General features: G+C 41.6%; 1 protein-coding gene across 2 annotated transcripts in view; it reads left to right on the forward strand.

The window, feature by feature from the left end:
• Positions 1-1184: 1184 nt before the first annotated feature.
• Positions 1185-13009, forward strand: part of LOC133128775 (pre-B-cell leukemia transcription factor 1-like) — a 78619-nt gene continuing 66794 nt past the window's right edge. For both annotated transcript variants that reach the window (XM_061242544.1, XM_061242545.1), the window contains exons 1-2: positions 1185-1833; positions 3651-3724. In XM_061242544.1, coding sequence (XP_061098528.1) covers positions 1649-1833; positions 3651-3724 — 259 coding nt within the window. In that variant the 5' untranslated portion in view covers positions 1185-1648. The remainder of the gene's footprint in view (positions 1834-3650; positions 3725-13009) is intronic.

Consider the following 13009-nt stretch of genomic DNA (forward strand, 5'->3'; position numbering starts at 1 on the left):
TATTTAAAAGAATACTCCTTTGTCCATTACAGTAGAATGGCGAAATAAATTACACTGAATAATTAATAAGCTGTTGCTGGCTTTTTACGGCCATCGAAGCGTTCAGAGTTTTGACTGTCTCTGTTCCTCAGCTCAATGACGCAAAACCATTTGCGAGGAGATCATTTATCTCTGTACGGAGTGCCGGGAGTAAAGGGAGAGCAATTATGCTTCTGATAATCACGCGGTCATAAAATCAGTCTCTCTCGACCGGACCTGTACAAAACATTCCAATTATCATTTTTTAATGGCCAAGAATAAACTGAATCGGATGACACAGGAGGAATGTGACACTCTTTTTTTGTTTTTGCTGAAAAATGATTCAGACTAAAAATATTGGGTGGGGGGACCGAACTCATACCTGTCTGGCACTGTGGCCCCGGTCCTCCAGGCCCCCTGTAATCAGACTGTGTATGAGCAGTGGCTGTGGGGGGAGGCTGTGGGTCCCACTGGGTCTGGGGGAGGCTGTGTTCAGCCCGGGCAGACACGGGCCCCAACACATGCTCACTTGCTATGGGTCAGTGCCACACATGAAGGGGCCCCCGCAATATTCCCTAATGTACAGCCTTTCCAGGCAGCCTCGCATAATAGGAAAGTGAAAAGTCACAAAAAGTCATAAAATAAAACAGTGCTCCACAAACAATAGCTTACATAAACGTACAAATAAATGTTTACAAAAAATTTGCTAATTATTATTTTTTACATATCATCTCAGAATATACTGTACATTGATCAATCTTTCATGAGTCCAAAATTGATTTGCTTAATTATATAATAACGTTTAATACTATATGAATGGAAAAGTCAATTGTTTTGATTACATTTTTATAAAATGCAGGGATAAATCTATTTCTTGGCAATGGCCTAGATAATTAAACGGACAGCTTTGGAGAAAATGGGGGTCTTTCTCTACTCAGAGTGGGAGACAAGAGCAGACCTCCTGTGTCAAGGACCGTTATTTATTTCAAGTTCAGGTTCAATCCATCACGATGTTGCCACCCCGACCTGTCCTAGAGCTAACACCACATCTTTAAACTTATTACAGCGTCCCACCTTCCCTGTATGATGATTGACGTTTCATGATCAGCGCGGAGAGGCGGGGTTACACCGTCTCCTCCTCCAATCATGTCTCGCGGGCGGGGTTTGGTCTCCATACTCTCGCTATGTGTCAGTTGCCAGTCCTGGGCTAAACAAAAGCGGCGGATAGTACCCAAGGCAATCAAACCTGTGCAGAGGATATTCAAAAACCTGCTACAGACGCGTGAGAGCCTTCGAAGGAAAAAGTCCACGTTTTCGACAAGCCACAGCCATCGTTGTTACACGGGATTAGCACTCAGATTTAAAGTTGAACCTGATTTTTTCTTTGCAGAGCAGGAGTGGCTAAAAGCAACAGCAGCAGTTCAGATCAGATTTCACTCAGACCAGCTGGGAGACAGCGAGACCAGCTTTTATTGCCTGTACTCCTTTCCCTCTCTGGTCCAAGGAGAGCACAGAGGGAGCGAGAGAGGGAGAGACGGACTGAGATCCAAAGGAATTTCTCGGGATATTCCTTTAGCCCGAGAGAGAAGCGTGCTTGTCAAGCGGGAGTGAGGCATAGAAGAAGCCTGAGATGGACGACCAGCCGCGGTTGATGCACTCTCACGGAGTGGGGATGGCCGGACACCCCGGCCTTTCTCAGCATATGCAGGATGGAACTGGAGGGACAGACGGAGATGGCAGAAAACAGGACATTGGAGACATTTTACAGCAAATCATGACCATAACTGACCAAAGTCTGGACGAAGCGCAGGCCAGGTAAGCGGCCAGTCGAGATGCCGTGTACTCCATGTTTGTCATAGCCACCTAGCTACATTTCTTAAGTGACATTTCTCATTGAATGCTGAAATGAGCAATTACGACTGCGTAATTATGGACCCTAAAACAATTAGCCAACGTTTACTAGCCAGGATCAATTTATAGGCTACCCACCCCCTGGTCCCACAATCGCCCGCCACTCGCCCAACCTCCAACTGCACTAAACACAACTAAGTAGCTAGATCGTTACATTTTAAAACAATATTGACAAATAATTCAAAGACCGGGTAATTTCGAAAAATTAGATAAACTTTTAAAAACACTGGCAGATTGGTATGATTCGTATGGCAGTTTTGTCGCTGTTTTTCTGCGAGCTAGGCTACTTATCTTCTCAGTTTCTTGTCATTTCACATTTAGCTACAAATGAGATTACACATTGCGCGCTACATATAACGGGTGTATGTAGCTGCGGGGATTATTCATTTACGTCCCATTGATATTTAGTTTAAATAAACGATTCGTATGAAAATTAACACTTTTACTTAGCGCACGAGTGACAAACAGTAGGGCCAGAAATTTATGAACGTAGGTAAAGTAGAAATCCTATAAAAAAATATAGATTAGAGTTTTTGGTTTATTAAAACAATATTAACGTAAACGGTATCACACGGGTTTATCGCGCGTCATAGTATTTTCAGAATGAAGTTAATACCTCCATATTGTATTGCCATTTATTGCAGTAAATCAACAAAACAAGTCGGGGTTGTGTATTAGTTTATGCTGTAACACGTGCGCAGTTGGCCACGTACATTGTTTACAGATTACGCTGTCAAAGTAGGCTACTCTTAAAATAATATGAACACACTTAAAATGTCTTAAGTTATTTAACCACGAAGAAACGTACATGCTATTTGTTTTGTCAATCTGAAAACCATAAAATGGATGTGTTTATTTTTGTGTAGTCTGATTTTGGTTTATAAAATGCAAAATAGCCTACTACTTATAAAGTGCGAATCAATTAAGGTTAAATATAGGTATTATGCCTGCTCTAGGAGTAAACATTTTAATATTAAAAACGGGGAATACTCATGCATTCCAAAATTAGTCTACTAATGATTAATAATATAAAAGCACGTCATAACAACCATTTCATGGTGCAAGACTTAATCAACAGAAAGTAAATAAGAATATAAAAATATTGGAATCTAAATCTGTAAACTTAGCTTCTTCACATATTCGACATGTGTGTGTATATATATATATATATATATATATATATATATATATATATTGTGTGTGTGTGTGTGTGTGTGTGTGTGTGTGTGTGTGTGTGTGTGTGAGAGAGATTTTGTGTGAGTTTGAGTGTATGGCCTCAAAATTACTTTCTTAATTCTTTGGACAATATAATTTGCATGCTCTGTTGTATGAAATGGATGTATAACACCACAAATAGTTTATGATATATTATTCTTCTTATTATTAGGCCTATTATTATTGTGTGTCAGTATTTTATGTCTCATTGATATGTCTTTACATCCATCATTTGGGAAAACAAGTTTGTTGTGAAGTAATATTTTGGTTTTAAACTTTGCTGTGGTTACATTAATGATACATCACCTAAAAAGTATGTGTACTGCAGTTCATTATTGGAGTATGTGCAAATTTACAATATACTATAAAAATACTATTGCCTTCCGTTGTATATGTTATGACAGCTACTGCTGAATTCTTACCTTGTCTATGAAAACTAAAAAATGCTGTAATTTCAAACATTGTGTTTTTAAATCTGTTAAGTGCGGATATCTGTTGCATTTTAGGAAACACGCACTGAATTGCCATAGAATGAAGCCTGCTCTCTTCAACGTCTTATGCGAAATTAAAGAAAAAACAGGTAAAAGACCAACTTGTATTTCTTATTCATTAAGCATTAGACTTTTTTTTATTTTTTATTTTAAGTACTATCATCTTTTTTTTTTTTTTGTTCCATATTAATTTCCAGTGTTAGATTTAAATGTGATAATTTTGCATTGTTTTGAATATCATTTTTATGATGAAGACGCTAAATTACAAAACATGGCTCATCGTATAGAACTTACAGTATTAATATCTATTGTTATTAATATCTGCTGTCACGATATGAATTGGATATGTTTTTTTATGTAGGTTTCTGCATGGTGGGAAATATTACATCTTTATTCAATTCTGTAGTTTCTCAACGAAGCATTCGAGGTTCTGAAACTTTTAAGTGCTTGGTTATTATTTAGGCTACATGATGCTGGAAAGGCGGCCTCGCTGATACTGTTGACAACATAGGACAGAAATGTCACAGTGTATTAGAGGCAAAGTGAGGGACACAGTCGACATCCTACTGATGCGACTTTAGCACCTCAGTGCTTCCAACTGCAAATCCAGAAGCGTATCTTTGGCTTTGCGTCACGACGGCGCGTTCTGTCTCTTTCCCTCTTTGCGGCGGGGGTCATCAGCGGGGACAGGGCGGGATGTAGATCACACAGCCGCTGAGATTGCTGCCCACCGCGTCTCCGTCGTAATAAAGCCAATATGGATATTTATCGCGGCCTGTTTCTAACGTTGCGAGGAGAAAATGACGACAATAACAGAGGTGGTATCCTTGACGGAGGTGAACAGAAATAAATTCTGCGCAAATAGACCGGCGGTGGCATGCAGCTGTGTCTGTTGTGCCCGAAACGCCGCGTTGATGGGGCTCTTTATTCGCGGGTAGATTCGTACAGTGTGTGATTCCTGATTCAGCTCTTCCTCTGAGGGGGGGGGGGGTTGATACATCCCGTTATTGCAGAGGTGCTCTGTGGTGCCGTGGTATTTTCAGAGGATCGACCACCGTTTGCTCTGCAGCCTGCTGTTGGCCGGCGTGGTGGGTCGGTAGGGTACGGTGACATTTGTCAATCAGGAGCTGCAGCGGAAAGGCCATGAGAAGGCTGAAATTTACCTATGAGCCCTCCTGGTTTAGTTCATATCCTCCTGCCTGGCGTACTGAAGTCCTTAGGGTTGCTCTTGCCTCCATTGCCTTGAGCTGTGTACTCTTTATTTTCATCCCCTGTAAACCAGGGGGAAACTTGACATTTTATTCGCATTTCTGTTTGACTGTATTATTAAATCCTGGATAGCGAGTGCTGTGTACATTCTTGAGATGTAGCTGCATTTTATGTGTACGTCATGAATGTAGGTACGTGCAAGTTTGTGTGTGTGTGTGTGTGTGTGTGAATAAAGATTTGGTCAGATTTGTGTCTTAAGTAGTGCAATGTTTACAATTCCTGTACATCATACTCCTCTAAAACAGTTCTGTAAATAATGTTATGTTTTAAATTAGATCACAGGTTTAACATGGTAAGACAAAATCATTGCAGCTCAGTTCAGGACCTGGGCCTGATGTGATATCTGCTGTGAATTTCATGACCGCTAACCGCCACATGACATGAAAGTGTATCGAGGCTAGGTAGCGAAGATCATATCTCCTCCCTAATTAGCCCCAAAGCGTAATTTGCTGAGATTCATTCATTTTGTTGCTCTGAGGCTACTGGCGCTGGGCCCACTGCTAAAAGCTGCTGTATTAGCATGCCGTATTACTGCCCCCCCCCTCTCCCCCCGAATCCCCCAAACCCCCGCCTCCTTGCACCGTGAATCGACTCCTGTCTCAGAAGAGCAGGGGGCCTTTGCGCCTGTGGATTTTCTCTTCTGTTTCTGTTGTTTAGCCAGCTTCTTGGAGGAGTGTATGAGTTATGCCTGGTGCAGCTCTCCCCGGCTTCTCCCTGGGTTCATCCAGAGTTCGTATCTGGATGGAGAACAAAGTGATTTGGACCTTTTCCTGACGGTTCACCCTGGCTTCTCTCCCACTGTTGGCAACCAGTGACTGGGGGGCCAGGAGTATGGGAAGGGGATGGGGAGGTGGGTCCCATTTTCTTTGGTCTTAAAAAACAAAATGGGGTAAAAAAGAAAAAGAAGAGTAACTGGTGGGCTATGAGTGTGGGGCATTCAGTTTTGTAAACTCATTTAAACAAATGAAAAGGTGGAAAATGTTTAGGGAGGTTTTGAATTAGTTTGTGATTGTTATGTTTATTTAGCTTCGCCACTACTTGTGTTTGCATTCTGGCTGGTGGGGTGGGGGCATCTTGCACTTGGCTTCTGGAGATAAAAAGCCCTGCAGGGGACTTTCTTTCACTTTCAAGTTGAGACCCCCCATCCCGGTTTTGTCTCGCAAGGCGACTGTAGCCAGGCTTTGTTGAAGGCAGCGTTTTCTCTCCATCATGACGAGAACCACGCTTATGTGCCACTGCGCTTCGTGATTTACCGTTACTGGTGTTAAAGCCAAAGGTGTCGTCACAATGGTGCACCGTCGTGTATAGCACGTAACAAGTAATGTATAGTCATGTGACTGAAATATTCGAGCTGTGATACTGGGGAAAAGCTTTTGTTCTGATATAAAATGGATGAATGCAGTGTTTAATGTCTGTGGGAAGAGCAGTGGAATACAATCAGAATAATCTTGTGTAGGAGCTTCCTTTATTTTAACTGTGTTATTAAAATAAATATACAGGTAGGCATTATTCAGCTGACTATCTTGCTAGAAAAATACAATTTTATAAACTACAGTATCTGACAATATTATGTTAGTGAAGTAAAATACTATTTAGCAAAAGGGGATTACCTAGGTTGTTGGCAAAACAGATGGAATAAGTATCAGTTAGATCTGCTATAAACAAATTTACAGACTTATTACGTGAAGTGACAGGCAATAAGACACAAGTTGTTTGAGATATGAAGCTTTTTCCTGGAATCTTTTCATCAATGAATGGTAGCATTTTAACATCCAAATAGTGGACAGAATGCGCACTAATGTTGACGCCACAAATAAGTGTCATCGTCGTGACCATCTTAAATCAATATTTAAATTCTGGTGGTTATCAAAACATATTTGTGTGTCTCCAGCTTAGCAATCTTGTTATTTTAATTAAACTTTACATGACAAGCTGTGTATCAATGACTTGATTTTTGTGCTGTTTAAATATTTTCTATTCTGTAGTTCCTCCTTCCACTTCTAATGCATGAATTTATAAATAAAATAGCAATTCAATTATTGTAAGTGAACTGAAAGTTGTATTTGAGCTGTGTTTTTGCACAAATACATTTCGGGTGGTAGAATTAAGCTGTGCTTGACATGCTATGTGTCAGTCCTTTGATGCTTTTAAATATTGCGATGCTTTTAAATATTTTTCAATAAATGCCCCTTCCAGTCTTAATCCATGAATCTCGAAATAAAATCGCAATTCAGTGTATGGAAGAGGCCTCAAAGTTATATTAAAACTGTTTTTCACAATGTAACTTAATAAGAGAATGCAGTTTTGTTCTTATAACCAAACTGTATGCTGCCACAGCTTAGAAAAAATCTCTTTTGTTAAACTATGACTTGCATCGGTTGGCTGGCTGCCAAAATAGCTGAAAAGTCAAGACAAGTCTGCTATGGAAGGAGGCGGTGGCCCTATTATTCTTGGCCTTCGACCACTGTAGTTGAAAATGGTCAGATTCTGAGTTGTCTGCATGTTTCAGTAAGAAAAATGCTTCCCCCATCTTCATTACAGTTTCAGTTTATTGTCAGCGCCAAGCCAGATTTCTCATCTGCTGTATGTTTTGTTTTTGAATATCAAATATTTATGAAAAACACAGCCACATATTTATGACTATTTTTGGACACCTCAAATGATTGCTCTGGGGATTGCGATTGCATACATCGCTTCATTTTTATGTGCGATGCTCAATGTTTGAAAGACGCGTTTCATGTATTATTTTAGGCCTGGTAAACTTTCTGATGAAGGTTCAAAGCCCACTTAAAGTGCACCATGGGTATTCTCTGAAAAATGATTGCCAGTTCACTGTATTTTTATTGTTTTACATTTATATATTGGTTGGAGTTGAATTTTTATTCATTTCCCTGGAGTGATTTATTAAGGTGTTGAAAATAAAACCCATGGAAAATGTTTGGTTGGACAAGCCAAGTATGAAGTGGATGACCTTTACAAGGTACAAGGCCAGTTTAATTCTTTAATACACTTTCCCTGGGTTTATTATTTTTTGAAGATCCCTCGTTATTATTTAATGCTACCTTCATCATTAGTCTTTGAATGGCAGTTGCAACAACATACTGTACACTGATGCAGGGCTAAAAATATCAGGCAATTACAGACTCCTGTATCAAACGCAATGTTAATATTTACCTTCAAGTGCTGCCTTATATTCTTCGGGAATTCATATCTGTGCTGTGCCAGGCTTCAATCCCTCTTCATAATTTAAGGGCTACATTTTTACACCGTGCAGGCGATGCTGAAGTTATTCTCCAAACCGAGAGAGAGAAAATGACTCAAACTTGCAGCTGACATTTACTGGAAATGTGCTGAGCACAGTGTGAAATGGGAACAGCGATTTTTGTCAGTTCTTTTTATATTTTTTAAAGACTCAGCCACTCTCCCCAGTTTTACATTGTTGCGGCCAGGTCCCTGGTGGATTGCAAAGGAGCGGCCATTAAATCTGGAGCCGGCGTGTTTGTCAGGGGGAGAAGCAGTGCTGTGTGACTGGAGACACTCCACAAGTTTGCAGCATCGGAACACAAGTGTCAACAGACCAGCAGAGCAGGGCTGTGGACCGTCCCTGCTAGCTTCTGCCTGCATGCCTGCCTTCTCATACTCTCATGAAATAATTTCTGCACCTAAAGGGGCGGGAAAAAGTGTTGCTTTTCGAAAGGAAAGGACTCCTTTTCTAATGTTTTCAGACTGCGTACTTATAAAGCTGTTGCACGCGAGGAAAATGTATAGCCTGGAAATGGCTCGACATTGATCATTATTTTGTTTTTGATGCTGTAGGCTTCTAATTTGATGGATTGCTTTGATATTTCCAGAGCAGTGATGTTGAGGGAGGCAATACGTTCTGTGCTGGGGAGTTTATTCAAAGCAGAGAAATGCTAACAACAGACTGAGGACGACTTGTGAAACTCGCATACCGCGAGCCGCGCGTTCGCCGGTCGAGTTCTGAGAAGCGGCGCGAGGAATCCCAGTAATCCGAGTCCAAATGTCACCGAGCAAAAGCCGAACGTCTCCGGTCGGGTTCTGAGTAGAGCGCTTTTTGGGATGGGGGGGCGATGACGGCGTTGCTTTTCACATCCGGCTTGGCGGCCCCCCCTTATTTTTGCCGAGTTCGCAGGCCGTGACGCGCTGAACCGGCAGCCCCCCCCCCCCCCCCGGCGCCCAGGCGCTACACCGCCGCGGCTGACAGCTTGGGCAGCGGAGAATGCCAACCCCAAGCAAACCAGGCCCTGAACTCCTGACCCCCTCTGTGTATTTTTACTGAGACAGGCGGGGTGACGCGGACTAGACCACGGCACAGTATAAACAAGCACGGCGGTGTATATCAGGCCCGAGGACAGGAGGAGGAAGGAACACTTTATTTAAGCCCAGGCTCTGTTTTTGTCTTCTCCAGACGCAGACCCAACCCGCCCCCCCCCGCGCCCCCCGCCCCACGCACCCCCCAAACCACCACCACGTTTTACAGAGCAGCCTCATTCCAAACATGTTCTGATGTTTTCCTGCTGAAAGGAATGCAGAAATTCCACCCGGAATTTGAGTTGTTTATTTTACCTAGGTGTGCGTGTGCGTGTGCGTTCTTTGTTTGTGTTTGTGTGTAACTTATAGGTGTGTGTGTGTACACGTGAATGTGGACTCTGTGCGTGTGTGTGTGTGTGTGTGTGTACACTAGAGAGTGTGTGTACAGCCTTTCTGGACCCCTTGCAGTTGGTAACACTGGCATGTACAGGTTAGCTGAGTCGGTAAGAGAAGCCAGACATCAGGTTTTACGTGTGTGGGTGTCAGGTTTCGGGCCTGCAAACTCTCTCCCTCCATCTCCGCCCCGGCAACCATGACTCAAGGCCCGGATTTATGACGAGAATGGTTTACGCATTTTTACTTTGAGTTCATATCCGATTCATGGAAGTTGTGGAGATTTAGTGGGAGTTGATTACTAAAAAAGACATTGTCCAGCTTTTGAAATGGTCTTAGTATTAAAAACTTTCAACATGTTACAATCGCCACGTAAATGTTTACGTGAAAAAAAATTACGAAACTGCTTGTTTTGGGTTGTAAGTCTTTTTTTTTTATTTTTTAAATGGACCAGTAAAACTGGTTTGGAAAATAAATAGGCCCATGTTTTGAAATGTGTATTGTTTTGGGGCCCATAGTTAACTGGCATTAGGGACCGGCGGTAGTGCGTTGTCACTTTCACCCCGTGTTGGCACCTCTGCACCCGGTCTGGGTCATGTTATGAAGCGTTTTGGACATGAGCTGGGGCGGAGCCAGACTGTCCAAAAATATACTCTGACAAACCAGCCGCCCCCTCCCCCCTCCCTCCTCCCCCTGAGATTGGGCCTGGCAACCTCCCTGACCCATGCCACTGCTTGGATTATTTATACAGAACAAACATCACGATGAGAGCCCTCCAACTCTGTGTCACCGTTAGTTTTTTTCTGAATACAAGAGGCGGTGGTAAATTTCAGCTGTTTGTCAGAAGTTGTGCGTCTCGTATAGTGTGATATGGGTTCTAGGGAGAACTTTGCTGCCGTTTTTGGTAACATTGATGGAGGGATACATTTGACTGAGTCACCAGGTGTTGGTGTTCAGAACTCCAGGGCCCAGCCGATCCTAAAGGCCTGGTTATCCTTAATGTTTCTTGTTTGAATTGCAAATAGATGTACATTTCTTGTATTTAATTGTAAATCAAAGCTGCAGGCCAGGCTGAATGTAGAAATTCAGCCTGGTGAATGTCCTTTGATGGAAGTCTTTGTCTGTACTGCTATGTAATGGAACTTGCAAGGACTGAGTGAGGCCTTTATGTATTGTGCAGCAGATCTGACTCCTGCTGTTAGCCGTGTCCTTCACAACTATTTACCACATGGGAAGCTCTACCAGTAAGCACCGTTAGTGACTTTGTATGTGCTTGGCATTGACAGAAGTATATCAAAGGTGAACACAAACACTTCCTACATTACTGAGGTGCTGTGCAGGGGCTTAAATCTTTTTTTAAAAAAAGAGGTGCGCTGAATGTGAACATTTTCCACTTTTCTTCATGGAATTTCATGTGATTTTCAAGCTCCAATTAAGATGATTTGAAATGAAAATAATGAGGTGAATTATCGATCATTTTTCTTGGGAAATACCCTAGGAGCTCTTTGCTGAAGGGAGGAAGGGAATTTAAATAGGATTAAAACAGATTTGTCCTGCCAGATACTCCAGCCAGGGTTCTTCTCCAGCCTCCACCAATCATTTTCAACCAAAACAACGAGACTCTTATGACGTGGAGTCCATGAGTATCCCAGAATTCCTTTCAAAAACATCCTTTGCCTTTTATGGTAAACAGAAAAATCTGAGAAATGTTTAAATGCTGAACATCCTACTGTAAGCTGTTCTTCGTGACAATCAAGACTGTAGCCGCAAGCCCAGGTACTTAACAATGGCCTCTTTCATAAGTGTATACCTGCTGAGCTAATTCTGTCTTCAGGCAAATCCCTTTGAATGTGCCCTTGTTTGTCATAGCCACAGTTCCTCTTTCACAAATCCCCCGGTGACACACTGTAAGGCTCTGTCTCCTTTGAACACAGAAGCCGAGATTCATCAGAAAAAGTTTGCAGACCACAAATTTATTTTTACTCTGAATATATTCACCGTTCACCCCTATTGGCCGTCTGCCTGCCGAACGTTACAGCGTTTAAAGAGTTACTGTGTTCCTTCGCAGAAGTTTAAGAGTGCATTCTGTAAATTATTTAAAAAAATATATATTGTGCAGTGTAAAAATCTGAATTATGTATTGCTCCATTATTTTGAGAACTTGGAGAGAGACTTTTGAGAAAGTACTTTTTGTTCATTTTTGGTGGTTATTGTTGTTGCCGATGTCAGGAACGTCCTGATTAATCCCTCCTTTATTCCCGAGAACAATTAGCCGCGGTTTGACAATGCTGCAGTGGAGTCTAAGGAGAGAGCCTTTTTAATTAGCATTGCCTTTCAAAAGACCGAGCCATTATGCATTGTTTTCATATTCAGTGCTTGAACAATGGTGCTGGTTGGGGAGGGGGAGGTGCAAGCTTTTGATTTCCTCCTCTATTAATACAACTATTTATAGTTGGTGAGTGTCACAGTAATTGGCTTCATGAAAAACGAATGAAGAGGGAAAAAAACTGGATGAACGAGGGGGGGGGGGGGGGAATAACAGTGGAGGAAGGACTTAGTATTTTTCCCTGCTGATTTTCAAGACTTTTTTGGGGGGAAGATATGCAGAGGCTTACAGCTCAAAATTCAAACCATCTGGAGCCATTGTACAATTAACAGCCATATATCATTTGTTTTTTTTCAGCTCGGTGACCTCAGCTCTTATAATTTTACAACTGCAGTTTTCGTTTGGAGGGTGGAGGTCTATTTTACTGCAATATTTTTTTTTCCATGTTACGTATTTGTTATACATTTTGCCTATTAATTGGTTCCATTAGGCTACTTATTTGTTTAGACTTCACTACATACAGACTCCAAGTGCCTCTAAGAAAGAATTGCTTTCCAGAATATCTTATTTTTGAGAAATGTCATGGCACATTTTGCCATTCTTAGGAAAAGGAATGAAAATAACATTTCTCTCTATAGTGTAGATGATAAAAGCTTTTAAATATCTTTTACAGTAGTCCGTACATATTTAGCCATTTTTAACGTGGTAGAGCAGAGTAATTGCCCATTAATGGCTTCTTTTTGTAGAAAACCACAGCTTAATATGGCTTTTTCCTACTGCCTTTTCCGGTTTCACGGAAAAAACCCTTCTTAACCGCGAGCTGTTGAATTCGCCACAGACAAAACGCACCCTGTAGATATTTGACCGAATATTTAGTCATTGAATTCTCTTACGCCACGTTTAATTGCGGGTGGTTTTACGGTATCGTGTCTAAAGAGCATTCGTTTCCACTTCAGGGAGATGGTCCATTTCGTCATTTGAGTAGGAGCATGATAATGTTATTTTTCCTGACTGAAATGCTGTTTTTCAGGGGTCAGCAGAAAGTGGTTGATGCTGGTGAAATGTGCTCGATATCATTTTAAATCAAGGTATTTTAGGTTTTAATCACAAGTTT

This window comes from Conger conger, chromosome 5 (genome assembly GCF_963514075.1).
Source record: "Conger conger chromosome 5, fConCon1.1, whole genome shotgun sequence".
In the NCBI taxonomy this organism is placed as follows: domain Eukaryota; kingdom Metazoa; phylum Chordata; class Actinopteri; order Anguilliformes; family Congridae; genus Conger; species Conger conger.